Source organism: Callithrix jacchus, chromosome 5 (assembly GCF_049354715.1).
Source record: "Callithrix jacchus isolate 240 chromosome 5, calJac240_pri, whole genome shotgun sequence".
NCBI lineage: Eukaryota > Metazoa > Chordata > Mammalia > Primates > Cebidae > Callithrix > Callithrix jacchus.
The window spans coordinates 137,351,406-137,369,959 of record NC_133506.1 but is presented as its reverse complement, the minus strand read 5'-3'; the positions used below and the strand labels follow the sequence as shown (position 1 = coordinate 137,369,959).

Genomic DNA, 18,554 nt, shown 5'->3' with positions numbered 1-18,554 from the left:
TGCACTCCTGCCAGAGCCACACAGTTAAGACCTTGACTTAAAAAAAACTGGGGGGAGGTTTCTTTGAGAGGCCCAGGTGGGCAGATCCCTTAAGTTCAGGAGTTTCAGACCAGCCTGGGTAACATAGTGAGACCCCCCCCGCTCTACAAAAACATACAGAAATTAGCCAGGTGTGGCACATGCCCACAGCACCAGCTACTTGGGAGGCTGAGGTAGGAGACGGGTTTGAGCCCAGGAGGCCCAGGTCAGTGAGCCAAGATTGTGCCCCTGTATTCCAGCCTGGGTGACAGGGCCAAAGCCTATCTCAAAAAAATAAAAAAAATTAGTGCTTAGTATTGGTGGGGTAGCCCCCGGGGTCCAGAGCTCTACACAGATCCCTCAAGCCCAGCCCCACTGTCTCATTCCCTTTCCCCTACTTCCCCAATTCCTCCACCCACAGGCCTCCCTGAGGGGCCTTGGTTCTCCCTCCTCAGAGGGTGCAGGGATCCCGCTGCACTGAACAAGGCAGCCAGCGGGCGGGCGGTCCAGGCAGGAACACACATGAGGGTGCAGGGATCCCGCTGCACTGAACAAGGCAGCCAGCGGGCGGGCGGTCCAGGCAGGAACACACATAGCAGCTTGCCGCATTTATTGATTGCTGCCCCCACAGAGCAGGCGCCCTTCCCAGGTGGGGTGGAGACCAGCGGCCAGGAAGTCAGAGGAGGCCACAGCCACCCCATTGGACTCCACGTCCGGGAGAAGGCCCTGAGGAAGGACAGCAGCCTGGCTGGGCCATTCCCCCATGGAGCCAAGCGGGAGGACGTAGGGCCGAGGGATGCAGGCACAATCCCTGACTACAACACCACCTGCTGGGGAGTGGAGAGGCTTTGGCAAAACTGTTAAAGCCACTGCGGGGTGGATGGGGGTGGACCTTGGTGGCCCTCGACCCTCACTCGCAATGGCTCCAGAACTACTCTGGGCCCCTCCCTCCAGGCACTCGCTCGTGGTCTGCGTTGTTTGTTCGTGGGTGGGACCCAGCAGCGGGGTCTTGGAGTTACAGCTGCCGGAGGAGGTGGAAGGTCTGGCCCCTCTCAGCGGATACACAGTGCATGGCTTGCACTTCGGTGAGCAACCACCAGGGGGCGCCATATCATCACCACCCAAGTCCTCGATGGAACGTGCTGGAAGATGCTGCTTTGGGCCTCTGGGCAGGAGGCAGGAATAACACCCCTCCCCCAGGCCAGGAGTGGGGAGGAAACCAGCCTCTGGTGGCCTCCATTTACCTGAGGGGCTGCCAGCGGGAGAGGGGTAAGGCCACCCAGCGCCAAGCCTGGGGAGTGTGGGAGCCAGAGCAGGGGTGGGAGTGCAGCTACAGCAGGGAGGGGACGAGGCCAGGAGGAGCCAGCAAGCTTGGGGTTGGGGGGGACACAGCAGGGGCCTGCAGGGAGGCAGTGGCCCCAGGAGCAGGCGCTGAGATTGGTGCTGACACTTGGGGACTCTTTGGAAGGGTCTAGCTCTGCTGGCCTGGTGGCCCAGCCATTCCCACAGCTGGTCAGGATGGAACTTTGATGCCAAAGTTTTTGCGAAGCTGTTCCAGAAACACAAAGGTGAGCACAGTGTGGGGGACGAGGCGGATGCCAGCTGGGACAAGACCCTGGAAGGAGACAGGGAAATGAGAGACGCAGAGCCTGAAGGGAGCTGGTCCCGCTGCCCGAGCCACCACCGCAGCCCTCCCCCACCCCCACTGCACCTTGTAAAAGGCCAGGGGCCCGAGCTTCGCTGTCTCCACAGCGCAGTGGAAAACGCCCTGCAGAAAATGCAGTGAAACAATAAAAAAGGCTGCTTCTCACCCAAAAGGCCACGAAAATCCCCTCCCAGGCACCAGCCAGGCACCCAGGCCTGTGCACTCTGAACATGGGATGTGGGGTTGGGTGTGAGCTGCGGCTGCTGGCTGGGGTCAGGTGACCACAGGCGTGTAGGCCCTGGCCAAGTCAGTGGCCACCCTGCCTGCTTCTGCAGTAAATCCAGGGCCCAGGGGTGAAGGGGGCTGTGTGAACAGAACCATGAGAATGACGGATGAGGCACGGCAGGGTCAGGGAGAAGAGCAGGAAATGGGCTCTGCAAACACGGAAGTACCATGGAGCTGGCAGGAGGCCAGAGCACTTATGTGGCACCAACTGCTGTGAGCAGCACCACCTCTGTTTATCTGCTAAGGAAATGCTCTGGCCATATGGGGGCTCAAGCCTGTAATCCCAGCCCTTTGGGAAGCTGAGGTGGGTGGGTCACTTCAGACCAAGGGTTCAAGACTAGCCAGGCCAAAATGGCGAAATCCCATCTCTACTAAAAATACAAAAATTAGCCGAGCATGGTGGCACACACCTGTAATCCCAGCTTCTTGGGTGGCTGAGGCATGAGAATCACTTGAACCCAGGAGGCAGAAGCTGTGGTGAGCCAAGACTGCCCCACTGCACTCCAGCCTGGGTGACAGAGTGAGACTCTGTCTCAAACAAAACAAAACAAAACAAAACAAAACTGTTTTGTTTAAAAAAACACTCTATGTCACCCAGGCTAGAATGCAGTGGTACAATCTTGGCTCACTGTGGCCTGGACCTCCTGGGCCCAAGGGATTCTCCTATCTCAGCCTCCCGTGTAGCTGGAACCTCAGCCACCCAAGAGGCTGGGATTACAGGAACATGCCACCAAACCTAATTTTTTATTTTTGGCAGAGATGACGTTTCAGTATATTGCTGAGGCTGGTCTTGAACTCCTGGACTCAAGAGACCTGCCTGCCTCAGGCTCCCAAAGTGCTGGGGTTACAGGCATGGGCCGCTGCGCCAGACCAAGAAAGGTTATTTAAAACAAAAGCAAGGCAAAGATACTCTAAGTCATGACCCCTCTCCCAAGGCCAAGGGCTGTGCAGAGATAGGCAATTGGAAGGGAGGCCATGGTGGGGGCACCCTTCCCCAGGTCCCCAGGGCAAGTGTCCACGCCCTGCAGAGGTGAGGGGACTTGCTGGGCTGGGCAGCCCAAGGGCACAGGTGGGACTCCACGCACCTGATACTCCCCCTTGGCGTTCATCAGGCGGGTCTTCAGCACGTCCAGAGGCTGACACAGGAATGTGGCACATCCACCCTGGGGAGGGGGCTCATCACCAGTGGCCCCTTGGGTACCCTTGGCACCATCGCCGAATCCCACCCACAGGCCAGTCCCGAAAGAGCCCCTTGACCTGATTCCCGGGCAGGCCAGTAACATGCTGGCGGGGGCGCCAGGCCCACCCACGAGCTCCCAAAGCCCCGGCACCCACTTGTGAGTCCCAGGAGGCACTGCTAGATGCCTGAGGCCCCCCCACCTCCCACAGCCCTCACCCCAGCCCGGGTACCCTCAGCTCCCAAGGCCAGCCCAGGGACGCCCACTCCAGCCATTCCCGCCACTTACCGCAATGAAGCTGGCGACAAAGTGAGTGAAGATGTTGTCAGCCAGGTACCCGGTGCTAAGGACCAGCTGCTTGGCCTGGTCATAGCAGGACAGCTGCAGGGGCACAGGGACAGTCAGGGCTGTGGGGTGGTCCCTAGCTCAGGGAAAGCACGTAGGGCCCCAAGTGACACCACCTGACGATGACCAAGTACCTGCTCCTTCTATCCATAAAGCCCAGACAGGGACCTGCCGAGGCCCTTCACGGCTGCGGCCCTGACCGTCCCATGCCCCCGATCCCACCCCACCAAGGGCACAGCTGGTGGCTCCCCAGGAGGGTCACGGCGCCTACTGCCTTGTTCTATGACCCCTCTGAAGATGGAGGTCAGAGGCTGCAGGTGCTGCCCATGCTCACCCTACACAGGAGACCTACCTGTCCCACGGTGACTAAGGCCCCTCGGCTGGATGCCATGGTCGCGCCTGAGAACAGCCTCCTCAGACCCTCTACACAAGGAAGGTGTGAGGCCAGGGGTGAGGCCAGGTGCCCTGCCCAAATCCCCTGGTGCCCAACCCCACCCCTACCTGTGCATAGCGCCTGCCCCTCACCTTCACGAGCCACGCGGTACAAGCCATCCAGTGCGTGGGCATAGCTGCCGGGGACAAGAAATGGCCACATGAGGCTCCCCCTGACCACCAGGGGCCTCCCGGGCCCCATCGCAGGCCGGATGGTTCTCGAGGAAGCAGAAGCCTCATGGGCCCGAGGACCCCTCCATGGGAACATTTGAGGCTGGTCCTGCCATCCCACAGCCACCCCTCCAGCCCCGTCTGCCCTCGTCGGGAGGGTCCATCTTTTCCAGCAGAGTCCCCGGCTAGGCACTGCTCTTAGCATGCAGGTTCCTGCTTCCCAGCCTCCCGTGATCCTGGGTGGACAGTCTGCATGCACAGCCAGAAGCCAGAAGCTCTTCCCCAGGGGTCCTCGGAAGGGGCGGGGAAAACAGCTCACGCTGCAGTTGGGGCAGACCCCAGGCTGAGGCAGGAGGGCACGGTTGCCCTATGCCGGGCAGGGTGCAAGTGCCTCCTTCGGGCATTTCTGTCGAGTGCAGTCTCTCCACACCTGGGGGCCTCCACCTCCGCACTCACCCCTCTGGGGTGCAAACAGGCCCAGCCCTCAGTCCCTGCAGGAAGAACCCACAGGTCCTAGGGGGCAGAGTGACATCCCCAAGTCCAGAACAGCTGTCAGGACCCCTCCATGGACCACAGGCACGGAGGCCTGCTGGAGTCCTCACTAGGTCATGGCAGAGCGGCCAGGGGTCTGCTCCAGCATGAGCCTCCTGCTCCCCAACCACCCCGAGAAGGCAGGGCCACCCGTGACTCACTTGCGCCGCTGAGCCTGGGGCAGCTTCATGTCGTTTTGCATCCTGAAACAGAAGCAGGTGGCGGGAGGGGCAGGTGGGCCTCAGGGCATGGGCAGCCCTGGCAGCAGGGCTGCCAGGACAGAGCGCGCTGGGGCTTGGACACCTGCCCTCCTACACCCAAAACACCAGGGTCCAAATGGCTTGTTCCAGGCTGACCCCACCATGCCAGCGACCCTGGCACGCCCTGGTCTGTCTGGGGACAAGACAGTCCCTGGCCTTGCAGGTGGGGTAGGGGGACACCAACCTGACGTTGACCAAGTCCGCGGGAGTCCCCACGAAGCCTCCAGCCAAACCTGCAGTGACACAAACCCCAGAGAGAGCCAGTGATGACATTCGGTGACCATAGCCCCCGGCTACCCCTCGCCCTGCCTGCCCAGCAGCTCACCGCTGATGGAGCCCAGCAGCACCTTCTGGTGGAAGGGGAGGGGCCCTTGGCTGCCCTTGGCCACCCGGTCCCGCACAGTCTCGTAGATGGCAAACCGAGTCAGGGAGTAGGTCATCTGGGGAGAAGGGCCCAGCTTGGAGGGGCAGGCACGCAGCCTCACCACTGTGGCCCAGCCAGGGACCCCCTCAGCCCAACGGGCCACAGGGACCTGAGGGGCCTTCCCAAGGCCACTGGGTCACCATGCGGCTGAGCCAGTTCACAAATCTAGAGCTGCACCCTGCTCTCTCCCTCCCTGGGCCTCAGTTTCCCCACTGGCAAGTGGCAGTCTCAGGCCCAGCCCTGAGAACTGGGCTGATGTCCGTGGAAGGTCCACCCTGGGGTCACCAACTCTCTGGGCCCTGTGGGTCGGTCCTTGCAGAAAGTCTTGAAAAGGGGATGGAAGTAGCTCTGATGGCCACCATGGGACTAGGCCCCAGTCTGGGAGCCCCGAGGGGATGTGGAAGCCTGAGGCTGGCACCTCCGCGCACCTGTCTGCACAGCGAGGCGCTCAGGCCGTTGTAGAGTGCCAGGATGCCGTCACCACGCACCACCCGCAGTGCCATGCCCGTCATGCGCAGCTTCACCTCCTGCTGCGTCTGCAGATGCACCTGCGGGAGTGAGTGCTCTCAGACCCCACGGTGACCCTGAGGGATTGGTGCCGGGTCCATCTGGAGGGGGGAAACTGAGGCAGGGGGTAGTGATAAGGCCTCCCACAGGCCCTACCCAGGGACTCCACACCCGTGTCTGGAACCAGCTCACACCATTGCTTTCCACCAGCAACCACAGCAGAGGACACTGACCTGAGAGAGCCTGTGAGCCCCGAGTGCCCCACGCATGCCCCGCACACCACTTGAGTCCTTGCTGCACTGGCCACAGGGGCCATTCTCCTTCTGCAGATGAGGAGACTGAGGCACGGTGAGGTTACGCACCCGCTGGTGCCATCAGGATTTGGGCCCAGCGAGGAGACCCCAGAGCCCTACTTTTTATCCACCACACCACATCTCAAGAAAGACATTTCCGGGGGCTCAGAAACATCGAGGGAGTCTGCAGGACCGTAGGAGACTGAGGAGGTGGCCAGAGAAGGCCTTGAAAGGCGGCAGTGGTTCAGCAGCGGGCGAGGGACAGTGCGGCTGGCACAGGGCACAGTGGCCTCCTCCACAAAGCACCTAGAAGCTGTGGGCAGGCACGCAGGGACTGTCAGCCCCACAACCTCCCCGTTCCTTGGCCTCCACCACTCACAAGACCTCTGCCTCCCAGCCTGGCCAGCTGAGAGCTCCAGGCAGAAGAGGAGTGGGCCAGGGCCAGACAGGAAGGCCAGCAACTGGACCAGGATCCCAGCTCCTGGGTCCCAACCCCAGCACTGACCCCAAAGAAGCCCGTCCACCACTCAGTGTGACCTCCACATGCATGGCCCCTGTCACGCGTGCCAGGGGGTGGCAAAGATGGGTGGGGTCAGAGAGGGGCCTCCCATTGTTCGACCTGGCAGAACAGAGGGTCTGGGCCTGAAGACCCGTTGCCCACACAGGCAGTAGCCCCTGTCCAGGCCAGAACCAACAGTAGGGACATGGGACAAAGTGATCAAGAAGCTTTACAATGATTTTTTGAACGGCCAGGCAGAGAGCCCTGGTGAGCAGTCCTCAGGGACGTGCCCTGCCCACAGCCCCATCTGCTGTCATCAGCCAGTGGCTTCTCCTGCCCTCCCAGGCCAAAGGGCAATCCCGCCTCCACCTGAAAGCCTTCCCTGCCTCCCCTTGCAGTGTTCTGCCGCCAAAGAACACCTGGTGGGGTGGAGCCAAGGGGCAGTGACACCCAGAGGGACCTTGAACAGTGGTCAGGCAGGCGGGGGCAGCCTTCAACACCCAGAGAGCCTGTAGGAGAGGCCCTGGGGGGTGCACCTATGTGGCACCCAGGAGGAAAGGAAGAGCCAGATGCCAAGGAGGGGCTCCTCCTGGCCACGGCACAGCCTTCCTGTCCTGTGACCTGGCCCTGGCTGCCTGTGGCCTGGGAGCTGTGCAGGCCTCTCCCAGGACAATCTAGGTCTCAGGTGCCCCAAATGCCCACATCTGCTCCCTTGGCCTTCACCCAGTGGCCAGCATTTTTACTCATTAGTAAAGCCAGTCCACTCAAAGACTGCAGAAATACAGGTCCCCTGGGCAGCCTGCTAAAATAAAAGTCCCCCAGACAGGCGGCTGCCCAGCGACCACAGCCGGGTTCACAGGGCAGGGCCCACTGGGCAGACTGCAAAGCCTCAGACCCTTTCTTCTTTGTTCTCTGTGGAAAGGCAGGGTCAGAAAACAACGCCCCTTGGCTGTCCCTGGGGAAACAAGGCCAACTGTGTCTCATTTTGCCCCATAAGCATTTTTTTTTTTTTAAGGGAAAAAAACGGTGGCTGCTTCTCGTGCTGAGAAATACCCAATTTCATAGGGCCAGGACCACAGGCGTGCAGGGTCTCCCGGCGGTGTGCTGGTCCTAACATCACTTCCAGTTCCCGCCTAACTCTCCCGAGGAAGCGGCCAAAATCAGGGGCACGGGTCACCCCACTTGCCCAGGACCACGTCCGGAAGTGTGCTAAGCACCCCTAGGGGGATGGTGGTTTGGCCCACGCCCTGGGTGTGCCAGCACAGTCTCCAGGTGCCGACACCTGTGCACCTCACAGAACTCCCTACCATAACTTTCAACCAGGAGGAAGGCGTGTCCTTGAATGTATGGGGATGGTTGGCTCAGAGAGGCCAAGTGACTCGCCCAAGGTCACCAGGTATTAAAGTGCAGAGCTGGGTCTGGAATGCCACCTGCCGAGAACTGGGAAGCCGGCTGGGAACCCGGGGAGCGCGGCTGCGTCCCTAAGGCCTCGAGCTCCCGGCCACCAGCCGAGGACCACCCGGGGATCCGCCACCCCGGCTCGATCACCAGCGCGTCGGTCGCCGCCTCGCACTCTCCTGGCGGAGCCCCCGGGTGCAGCGATCCCCGTGCGCGTGGGCGGACTGTTGAGGTTGCAGGCGCCTCGGCGGCGCCAGGGTCCCGTCCGCCCAGCGCCCCGCGTCCGGGCCTCACCTTGAGCAGGTCCAGCGGGTGCGTGCAGCAGGCGGCCCCGCAGGAGGCAAGTCCCCCGAAGTACCAGCGCGACACGCGCGCCTCGGCCGCCATGGCCCAGAGGAGCCCAACTCGAGCCCAACTCCAGCCCGACTGCAGCCCGACCCGTGCACGACCCCGAAGCAGACCGGCCCGCAGCGCCCCGCGCCCGGTTCAAAGCACCGCCCGCGCGCCCGCACCCCGCACAGCCAATGCGCGCGCGCGCCCCGGGGGCGGGACCGCTAGGCCACGCCCCCAGCGAAGGAGGTGGGCCCGGGACCTTAAAGCGGCCGCGCAGGGGCGCCGAGCGCGGTGGGCCCGGCTTGGGGGACGCGCGGGTGCTCCAAGGCCGCCTCCCCTTTCCCGGGACTCTGGTGTTCTTCCCTCCTCAGGCCGGAGCGCGGCGCCGAGGGCCACCGCCCGGGGACCGGCCCCAGGCTCACTGGACCGCGGCGGGCGCCCTGCCAATCCCCAGGAGGCCCGGCCCCTGGCCCTGAACCTGCACCCCGTGGCCACCCCGCTGCGCAGGCGCTGGATCCAAAGTCACCCGGCGGGGGCCATGTTTGCGCCGCGTGGGCCCTGCGTCTGCAACCCCTGCCCTCAGTCCCGGCCCAGCTGCAAGAAAACCGGCTTGGGGAGCCGGCGCTGTTGGCTCACCCCTCTAATTCCAGCTACTCGGAGGCTGAGGCAAGAGAATCGCTTGAACTCAGGAGGTGGAGGTTGCAGTGAGCTGAGATCGCGCCATAGCACTCAAGCCTGGGCGACAGGGCAAGACTCCGGCTCAAAGGAAAAAAAAAAAAAGGAAAACCCGCTTGGGGCCAGACCAAATGAAAACTGGGGGCAAAAGGAGGTTAGAAAGGACTTGCCTCTGCCTTCCCACACACAGATGCACGGGAGCTCCTGCTTAGCTCTGGTCTGGCTCTGACCAGATGCGCCAGGCAACCCACCCAGGAAGTGGGGCCCCAGGAGATGCCGGCCTGCAGCTGGGCCCCTGCTTGGATTCCACTTCCCTGCAAAGAACAAGGAGGTGCTGGTGTGTTCCTGGCCCAGGTACACCTGCTGGGCAGAGTGAAATTTAAGTCCCCAAGGCTTTAGGACTGGGCCACAGGGATGAAGAACGTTCCGTTCCAGCTTGGGTGACCAGGGTGAGGAGCACTGGAAAAACAACTCATGGCTCCTGGACCCCCTCAAGGAACAGAATGCGTCTAGCTCTGCCTCAGTGCATCCAGTGATGCCCTGGCTGTGTCAGAGGCGCAAGACACACACTTAGGACTTTCAGCTTGGCCGTGGGTTTATTGGGCCGCCCCATCGTAGGTAGGCAGGCTCTGTATCTGTCTAGATCGGCCAATTGGAGGAGACTGTTCTCTAGACTCTGGGGTGACCACTGATCTGAGGTCATCAACAGAAGATCTGGGCTGGGGAGTGAGCAGCTGGCCAGAGGTGGTGGCTCTGCCTGGAAGTGTTCCCTGGACTTTGGTTTGGCTGGGTGCCTCAGGTGCGATCGAGAAGGGGGCCGGGTGGACACTGGGGGTCGAAACAGCCACACCTGTTGGGGAGGCGGGTGGAGGTTCTCCAGAGGCCACCAAGAGGGTGGGGGGCAGCGTTGCCTGCAGCAAGCCTGGGCTGGGGCTCAGCAGGGGGCATGGAGATGGCATAAATGCACCACAGGGCCTCAGGGATCACGCTGGACTTAAAATGCCCAGAGCCAACAGACTCAACAGTTAGGAAGTGGGGGAGGTGGCCTGATTGTAATGGAAATTTCCCAGCGAAAGTGTTGGACTGGCTTCCTTGTCCAGGGCCATCCAGGCTCATGCCTGACTCAGTCCAACAGACTTGGCTGCACCCATGGCAGCGTGTCTCACTCAGTTGAACCAAGATGAGTTGCATCCATCGGCTCCCAATTACTAAGAATCAGAGGTAATGGAAGCTTTGGGGTAGGCAGGGCCTGGAAGACCAGTGTCCCCTCAGTCTGTGAGACACTCCAGTAAGGAGTGGGTTGGGCCTGGGCTGCAACCCATCCTTCCCAAGGCCACCCGAAAGACAGGGTGGGAACCAGCTGTTGGCAGAGACCCCAACCCATATAACACTGGCTCCCTGCTGAATGACTCAATCCAAAGCAGGAAAAGCAGGGCCCAGCAGCTAAGGAGTGGGAACTAAAGAGATTTACAAAGAACACAAAAGCCTGGGCATGGCAGCTCTTGCCTGTAATCCCAGAATTTTGGGAGGTCGAGGCAGGAGGATCTCTTGAGGCTAGGAGTTTCGGACCAGCCTGGGCAACACAGTGAGACCACATCTCTACAAAAAATCAAAAAAAAGATTAGCTGGGCATGATGGCATATGTCTGTAGTCCCAGCTACTTGGGAGACTGAGGCGGGAGGATTGCTTGAGCACAGGAGGCCCAGGCTGCAGTGAGCCTTGATCAAGCCACTGCACTCCAGCTAGGGTGACAGAGATCCTGTCTCTATTAAAAACTTAAAATAAGCCAGGCATGGTGGCTCCTGCCTGTAATCCCAGCACTTTGGGAGGCCGAAGGGAGCACATCACCTGAGGTAAAGAGTTCAAGACCAGCCTTGCCAATGTGGTGAAACCCTGTCTCTACTAAAAATACAAAAATTAGTTGGGTGTGGTGGTGCACGCCTATAATCCCAGCTACTCAGGAGGCTAAGGCAGGAGAATTGCTTGAACCCGGGAGGTGGAGGTTGCAGTGAGCCGAGACTGTGCCACTGCACTCCAGCCTGGGTGACAAGAGCAAAATTCGGTCTCAAAATAAATAAATAAATAAATAAATAAATAAATAAATAAAAAATAAAAATAAGTGGGGAATGGTGGTTCACACCTGTAATCCCAGCACTTTGGGAGTCTGAGATGGATGGATCACCTGAGGTCAAGAGATTGAGACCATCCTGGTCAACAAGGTGAAACCCCATCTCTACTAAATATACAAAAATTAGCTGGGCATGGTGGCATGCGCCTGTAGTCCCAGCTACTTGGGAGGCTGAGGCAGGAGAATTGCTTGAACCCAGGAGGCAGAGGTTGCGGTGAGCCGAGATCGAGCCATTGCACTCCAGCCTGGGTAACAAGAGCGAAACTCCATCTCAAAAACAAAAAAACAAACAAACAAAAATAATAATAAAAATAAGGCTGGGCACATTGGGAGGCCAAGACAGACCGACTGCTTGAGGGAATTTGATCAGCCTGGCCAACATAGTGAAACTCTTGTCTCTACTAAAAAAAATAGAAAATTAGTTGGGCGTAGTTGTGTAACCCTGTAATCCCAGCTACTTGGGAAGCTAAGGTATGAGAATCACTTGAATTTGGCAGGTGGAGGCTGCAGTGAGCCGAGATTGCACCCGGGCAACAGCATGAGACTCTGTTTCAAAACAATAAATAAATAATTAAAATAAACATTAAAAAAATAGAACTTACAGGAGTCCGAGGCGGGTGGGCGGGCAATGAGGTCAGAAGTTCGAGACCAGCCTGGCCAGCATGGTGAAACCTCATCCCTACTAAAATTACAAAAATTTGGGCATGGTGGTGCACATCTATAATCCCAGCTACTCAGGAGGCTGAGGCAGGAGAATCGCTTGAACCCAGGAGGTGGAGGTTGCAGTGAGCCGAGATTACACTCCAGCCTGGGTGACAGAACAAGATTCTGTCTCAAAAAAAAAAAAAAGAAAAAAGCACAAGGAGCAGCAGGAGACTGAAACGTGTGAACTCCGTGAGCTGTGGGAGGGCAACTGGAAGGCAAGGAATCCTGGGAAACAGGAAATGCATCCAAGAAACAGGAAATGAATTATTTTTCAAATGATGGATTTTGTAACCTGTAGGTTAGGGGACTAACGAAGACCCCTGCAATTCTCAAATGGATCATATGTCAGTAGGCCCAAGGAGGTGGTTGGGGCAGGCTGGGTGAGGACATGGAACAGGACCACCCCATCAGTCCTCTGGACTGTGGCCTGGTGTCCACGGCAGTGTCCTGCCCCTTGGCATGCACAGGTCACCTTGGGGAACCCCTAGCAGGGAGGACAGAGCCTGTTGGTGACTCCTGCGAGTGGCCTGGTGGGTTCCTGGATGAAGGCAGACAGTAGGAGTCTTGTTGGGAGATTTTTGCCAGCTTATCCGGCCGCGGGGCAGCCCGGATGAAGATAGCTTGCCTGTCTGACCCCAAGCAAGACTGGCCCCTGAGCTCAGATGTTCACTGCCTTCCAGGGGGAAAAGGCAGCTGGGGTCAGCAAGGCACCAGGCAGAAGGCACCCAGCCCCAGGCGATGGTGTCCTCCTCAGGGAAGAATCATAAACCCCTCAAATGGCTACCATGGCCAATGAGAACTTCCAGGCTTGTGGCATAGCCTGTCCTGGAGACAGCATGTTAATCAGAGAAACTGTACCAGAAGGCCTTGGAAGGGGACCTGGGCAGGAACGGTGTGGGCACCCACAGTGAGCCTGAAACTCTGCCTCTCCCCAGGCATCCCAGCCACTGGGCAGGTCCCAAACACACAGGGCCCCTTGCTGGTCCCATGCAAGGCATTCTTCCACCAGGGAAACTGAGGCTGGAGGGCATGGCTGCCCATGGGGCCTTCACATCAGACATGTTTCCCAAAGCAGATGCTAAACGCACCCTGTCTCTGGCCTTGTGGTGGGCCCACAACCTGGGGGCTGGCCTTGGTCATGGGTGAGCTGGGACAGAAACCCACTGAGTGCACAGTGACCACTGCGCTAAGCTGGCCCTGCTACTCCCAGTCCTCATGTCCACAAGCCCCTCCTGCCACTTTGCCCAGGTCCAAGGATCCCCCACTTATGGGCCCCAGAAGAGCAGCTGACACCCAACTCTGCAGATACAAAGTACACCCCACACCCCACCCCTCCCACCCACACAGCCCTTGCCAGGCTTAGATTCAGGCGTACTTGCAGCCTGAGCTAGGGGTGGCACTGCTGGCTCCGAGGCTGCCTCAGTTTCTTAGGCAAGTGCTGAACTTCCTGCTGCCTTAAGAGGGCCAACACTCAAAATAGGGAGGTTCACACTCAAACCCCCCCAAACAGGATGGGCCCAGGTCCACCACTCCACTGCCATCCACCCAGCCTGCTGTGGGATCTCAGGACAGGCCTCGCACACAGGCGACCTGGTGAATGTCTGTAGACTCTCAGCTGTCAGCTGGAGGGGGCAGGAACAAGCCTGCCATCCTGTACCAGCCCTGATCCCTGTGCTGGCCCCAAAGCCCAGCCACAGCACAGCACTCCACACACTCAGCTGCACGGTGTATTCTTCTCAGCGGCCACCAGAGGCACATTCACCAGTGGCACGTCCTGGTGGGCCTCCCGGTGCCCTCCCCAGGCAGCAGCCGTCCCTCCCTCCCCGCCACAGGTCTGTGTCGCCTGTCCGGCCTCGCTGCGTGGCACACGCGGTTCTCACTCCCAAACTGCTCCTCTGGGCGCCTGGTGCTGGGGGGGCAGCCAATGGCCACAGGAGGGCGGGGCCTCACCCGGTCCCAGGGACCCCTGAACACAAGTCCTCGGTGCTGGAGGCTACTCCAGAACCACAGTGCCGCCCACCGCTTCCAGGGCCGCCTTAATCTTCTCCGCCTCGGCTTTGGCGACATTGGCTTTGATTTCCTGGGGCAGGGACTCCACCAGCTTCTTTGCCTACCAGAGAGAGTGAAGTCAGAGACCCGGGGCCCCAGGCCGCCAGTCCCAAACCTGCCTCAGAACTGGCTGCTGTGGCGCGGGCCCCACCTGGACGAGGTTGATGCCCTGGATGTAGTTCTTGATCTCCTTGATCAGCTTCACTTTGTCCACAGGATTGGCCTCGGTCAGGCGGACAGTGAAATGTGTCTGTTCTTTCAGTTTGGGGATTTCTTCTTCCACGACCTTAGGGAGTAGGAAAGAAGGGGGGCCAGGTGAGAAATGGTCGGGGGTGGTAACACCTCCACTGCTATGTCAGCCATTCTAAAGCCCCAAAGGGAGGCACAGGGAAGCCCCAGCGATGCCTGGAGTTGGAAGTCAGGTCTCCCAACTCGTTAATCCTTAACCAGCTGGTGCTTTTCCTCTTGCATAGCTAGTCAGAGCAGATCTGCCCAAGAAGACTTCCCAAACATGCCTCAGCCGGTGGCTGACGCCTGTAATCCCAGCACTTTGGGAGGCTGCGGTGGGTGGATCACTTGAAGTCAGCAGTTTGAGACCAGCCTGGCCAACATGGTGAAACCCCGTCTCTATTAAAAATACAAACATATTAGCCGGGTGTGGTGGCATGTGCCTATAATTCCAGCTACTCAGAAAGCTGAGGCAGGAGAATCACTTGAACCCAGGAGGCGGGGGTTGTAATGAGCCAAGATCGTACCACTGCACTTCAGCCTGGGTGACAGAGTGAGACTCAGTCTCAAAAAAAAAAAAACACAGTTCAATCCTTCCCTCAACACTCTACTCCCCTCTCCCTTAGAATGTGTAACTTATAACAGGAAAGTATGACATCAAAAGTGCTTTGTATGTAAAATAAAGTTACAGAAAAGCAGCGCCACTCCTGTCCTCATGATGTCATAATGACAAACTGACAACCTGCCAGGGGACTGACGGACACACTGCGCTTCTGACGTGATGCATGGAGACCCAGCAGTACCTGAGGGCAGGGGGCTGTATGTCCCCGTGCCCTGGTGCGGGCTGGGTTGGGCCTGCTGTCCAGTTGTTAATAACATCCCCTCCATCCTGAAAAGCAATCCAGTTTACACAGCAGGTTCTGCAGTAATCCCAGCTATTCTTACCCAAACGCTCAGCCTGAATCTCCTCAGCCTTTAAACTGCCTTCCAGGTCTCAGGCGTGAGAGTGATGATGCACCATGGACACCCTACACATTTGGAATGTGGGACCCTCTATGGGACATGACCTGGTTCTAGTGGGGGAAAGGGGCTAAAGGGAGGGTGCCAGTGGAGAGGCCTATACAACCTCATGACCGTTGATTTCCCTGCAGAGACCCAGGGACAGAGCTGCCTGTTACGCCCCTTCATCTGTGCCAGCCCCCACCTCCATGCTGCTCCCTGAACTACAACCCTCTTGCTTGGTGGCCCTGGTACCTCCCCCTCCTCTGCCAGGAAGTCTCTTCTGCCATGACTGCCTCCTCTTTGAACTTGTAACTCTCCCTCTCACCTTAAGCTTCTTCCCTCCTTTTCTCCATAATGCTTACAACGTTCTATTTGGTATAATTTCTTCCTTTCTTTTTCCTCTCTTTCTCTTTTTGTTTTGTGACAGGGTCTTGCTCTGTTGCCAGGCTAGAGGGCAGTAGTGTGATCTTGGTTCATGGCAACCTCCGCCTCCCTGGTTCAAGTGATTCTCCTGCTTCAGCCTCCACCATGCCCAGCTAATTTAGTAGAGACAGGGTTTCACCATGTTGGCCAGGCTGGCTTTGAACTCCTGACCTCAAGTGATCTGCCCACCTCAACCTCCCAAAGTGCTAGGATAACAGGTGTGTGTGAGCCACTGCGCTCGGCCTGTTTCTTCTCTTAATATCTGTTTCTCTCCATTAGAAACATGGTCTCCACGTGCCAAGGACGTGCATATCCATGGCAGGGAGTAGGTCCTGGGAGGCTGCATGGGGCCTGCACAGGTGTGAAGGCTGCAGACATGATGGTGGCTGCAGAAGCTGACATAAGGGGCCATGGCACGTGAGGCCACAGGCCAAATAGGCACCACAGAAATGCCTCTTTCTGCCCAGGACTCACCTCCTGGGCTGCTGCAGCAGGGACAGCCCCAGGCATTACACCACCCATCGGCACAAGCCCCACATCCTGGATCTTCAACGTTTTCTGCAAAGATAGACAACAGTGTCCACAGCTGCCCCCACACCAGCCAGAACACACGGAGGAAGAGCAACCAGCCAGGCATGGGCCTTGCACCTAGACAAACGGGCTTCTGACAATTTACCAAACTTCAAAAATACACCGGGAACAAAACATAGCAGCCCCCAGACAATCTTCCAGCCCCTGGGTCTGGGCCACCCTCTCACGATACCTTCAGGAGCTCGTTGAGGTCTGAGATCTCCAGGAGAGTGAGGCTGGCGATGTCCTGAACCAGTTGCTGAATCTTGGGGGGGTACTCCTTCGGGGTGTTATCCAGGGGTGCACCAGCAAGGGCCTCACCCCTCCGATGGCTGCTGCTTCTCACATGTCGCACGGCACAGACACATGGCACCTGCTGCCTAGCCCCCACCCCCAATTCAAACAGCTGTCAGCCCTGGAATGGAGGGGGCTGCAGAGACCAGGGCGACAGGACAGAAACCAAGGGGTGGGTGTTGGCCATAAACTCAGGCTGGTAATCACTACGGTCGAAAATTACCTAGCTCCTTGGTCCCAGCCCAGGGTTTTCAGACCTCAAGGGGTCCATATTGATAAAAAAGATTTGCAAGTTACTTTAAATTCTTCAAGAAGCCTTAGAAAACCAGGTGTTTATTTGCAGCTAGACCGCTCAAACCTCAAGCTTCTGGTTTGAATAAAGTACATCAACCCAGCCGTGGTAAAACTATTACTTAGGTGCATCTTCCTGCGGAAGGCTCCCAAAATGTGTGGCCCCCTGGCCGAAAAACGCCGCACGCACGGACGGCCTTTGCCGCGGAAGAGGCTGAGGCCGGGGAGAAGCAGAGAATCGTCCAAGGTCATCTGGGGCCGACCCCGGCGCTTTCTGCTGCCCAGGAGGAATGGGGGGTGCGCACCGGTAGGCCTCCTCCCCTCACCCCGCTAAGACACCCAAGCCCAGTCTGCGCGCTGCAGGGAGGCCGGCTCCGCCGCCTGCCTCCGCCCGGATCGGCCCCTCAGTGTCCGGCCGCCCCCTACCCTGTCCGCCAGCCCGGTCCTGGCGCCCCAGGATCCCGCGGTACCTGGCGAGGCGGAACGCAGTAGCCTGAAGCCCAAGGCACGGCCCCCACAGGGGGCGAGCGGCCGCCGGCAGCATCGGTCCGCGGGCTGGAAGGTCACACGCGGTTCCCGGAGAAGGCGACGCTCTAGCCGCCTCAGCCGCCGGGCATTCGAGCTGAGTAGCGACGCTCTAGCCGCCAAGGCCGCCGGGCATTCGAGCTGGGGAGGGCCGCTCTAGCCGCCAAGACCTCCGGACAGTCGAGCAAGGAGTGGCGCTCTAGCCGTTACGGCCGCCGGGCATTAGAGGCAGGAGTGACGCTCTGGCCGCACTTTGCTCTAGCCTCGTCTCACTCTGAGAGTACCCACAAGGCAGCCCGCTGAGCAGGCGCAAAAGCGACGTCGGTTGGTGGCACCTGGGCACCTGGGTCCTTTCTTCCCTCCGGGTTGTGGGGTCGCGTAAAGGAGCCACGGGGCCTGGGGACTCCGCATTCGCGTATTCTTTCTCCGGAGCTCACGGGTTCCTGTCCATGCGCGATGCGAACCGGGAATGGGGCCCGGAGCCCGCAGTAACCCGCGTATCACGCCCGCCTGGGGCCCCCAGTGCTGCCGTCGCGGTCGGAGCGGTAAGCGACATCCCCTTTCCCAGCTAAAGCCCCAAACACCCTGGTGGCTTCTTGGGAGAGCGCGGCTGAGCCTCCGCCTTCAGATCAGAACAGGCGGAGCCTCCAGATGCGGCGCGGGCCCCAGTACCTGCTTATCCCGCCCGCCTTTCCACACCTCCCTCTTTCCTGTCTGTTCGAGTCATTCCTTCCTGGAAGAGCCAAAGCCGCGCTCCCTTAAGAGGCCTGGATGAGAACGTGCGTGAGACGCCCTGGCCTCTGGGTGCAAAGGCCGGCGCCTGCCGCTTTCAACACTCGGGAAGGGCGTTTTAGCCTTCTGCCCCTGGCCGGGGACTCAGCACCCGGCTCCCTTCAGCCACCACACGGAGGCGGCGCCAAGTCCAAACTCCTCAGCCTCAGGCAGGGTCAGTGCAGGGCTGCGCAGTACACAGGTGAACCCTGGCACGCAGCTGAACGGGTTGCGTGCCTCAGGGAGGGACAGGCTGAACACAACTCTGCCCGCAGCTGGCCCCTCAGCCCCACCACTCGCCTCTTGAGCAAACGCTGAGGCAGGCTGGGCGCAGTGGCTCAGGCCTGTAATCCCAGCACTTTAGGAGACTGAGGCGGGCGGATCCCAAGGTCAGGTGTTCAAGACCAGCTTGGCAAAACCCCGTCTCTACTAAAAATACAAAAACTAGCCAGGTGTGGTGGTGGCCTGCACCTGTACTCCCAGCCACTAGGGAGGCTGAAAAGCAAGAATCCCTTGAACCTGGGAGGCAGAGCTTGCAGTGAGAGGAGGGAGGTGGACACTGCCACTGCACTCC

The 18,554-nt window shown here is 59.3% G+C and overlaps 2 protein-coding genes across 5 annotated transcripts; both read right to left on the bottom strand.

Moving 5' to 3' along the window:
• Positions 1-613: 613 nt before the first annotated feature.
• SLC25A10 (solute carrier family 25 member 10) lies at positions 614-9,566 on the bottom strand. 4 transcript variants are annotated; one of them, XM_035302110.3, is made up of 11 exons: positions 8,956-9,566; positions 5,718-5,837; positions 5,191-5,305; positions 5,050-5,098; positions 4,767-4,808; positions 3,997-4,040; positions 3,824-3,894; positions 3,415-3,507; positions 3,034-3,111; positions 1,730-1,786; positions 614-1,633 (listed from the first exon to the last, which is right to left on the bottom strand). In XM_035302110.3, the coding sequence occupies exons 2-11, from the start codon at positions 5,799-5,801 to the stop codon at positions 1,532-1,534; spliced, it is 735 nt and encodes a 244-aa protein (XP_035158001.1). In that variant the 5' UTR covers positions 5,802-5,837; positions 8,956-9,566; the 3' UTR covers positions 614-1,531. The 4 variants fall into 4 exon arrangements, with proteins under 4 accessions (XP_035158001.1, XP_078231091.1, XP_035157998.1 ...); XM_078374965.1 differs by lacking the exon at positions 8,956-9,566 and adding an exon at positions 8,281-8,505 and having other exon boundaries at positions 5,718-6,402; XM_035302107.3 differs by lacking the exon at positions 8,956-9,566 and adding an exon at positions 8,281-8,505.
• A 3,974-nt stretch (positions 9,567-13,540) lies between these two features.
• Positions 13,541-17,274, bottom strand: MRPL12 (mitochondrial ribosomal protein L12). The gene is made up of 5 exons (XM_008997903.5): positions 17,155-17,274; positions 16,293-16,479; positions 16,004-16,087; positions 14,028-14,162; positions 13,541-13,937 (listed from the first exon to the last, which is right to left on the bottom strand). Exons 1-5 carry the CDS (start codon positions 17,226-17,228, stop codon positions 13,821-13,823), a joined length of 597 nt encoding a protein of 198 aa, XP_008996151.1. The 5' UTR covers positions 17,229-17,274; the 3' UTR covers positions 13,541-13,820.
• Positions 17,275-18,554: the final 1,280 nt, after the last annotated feature.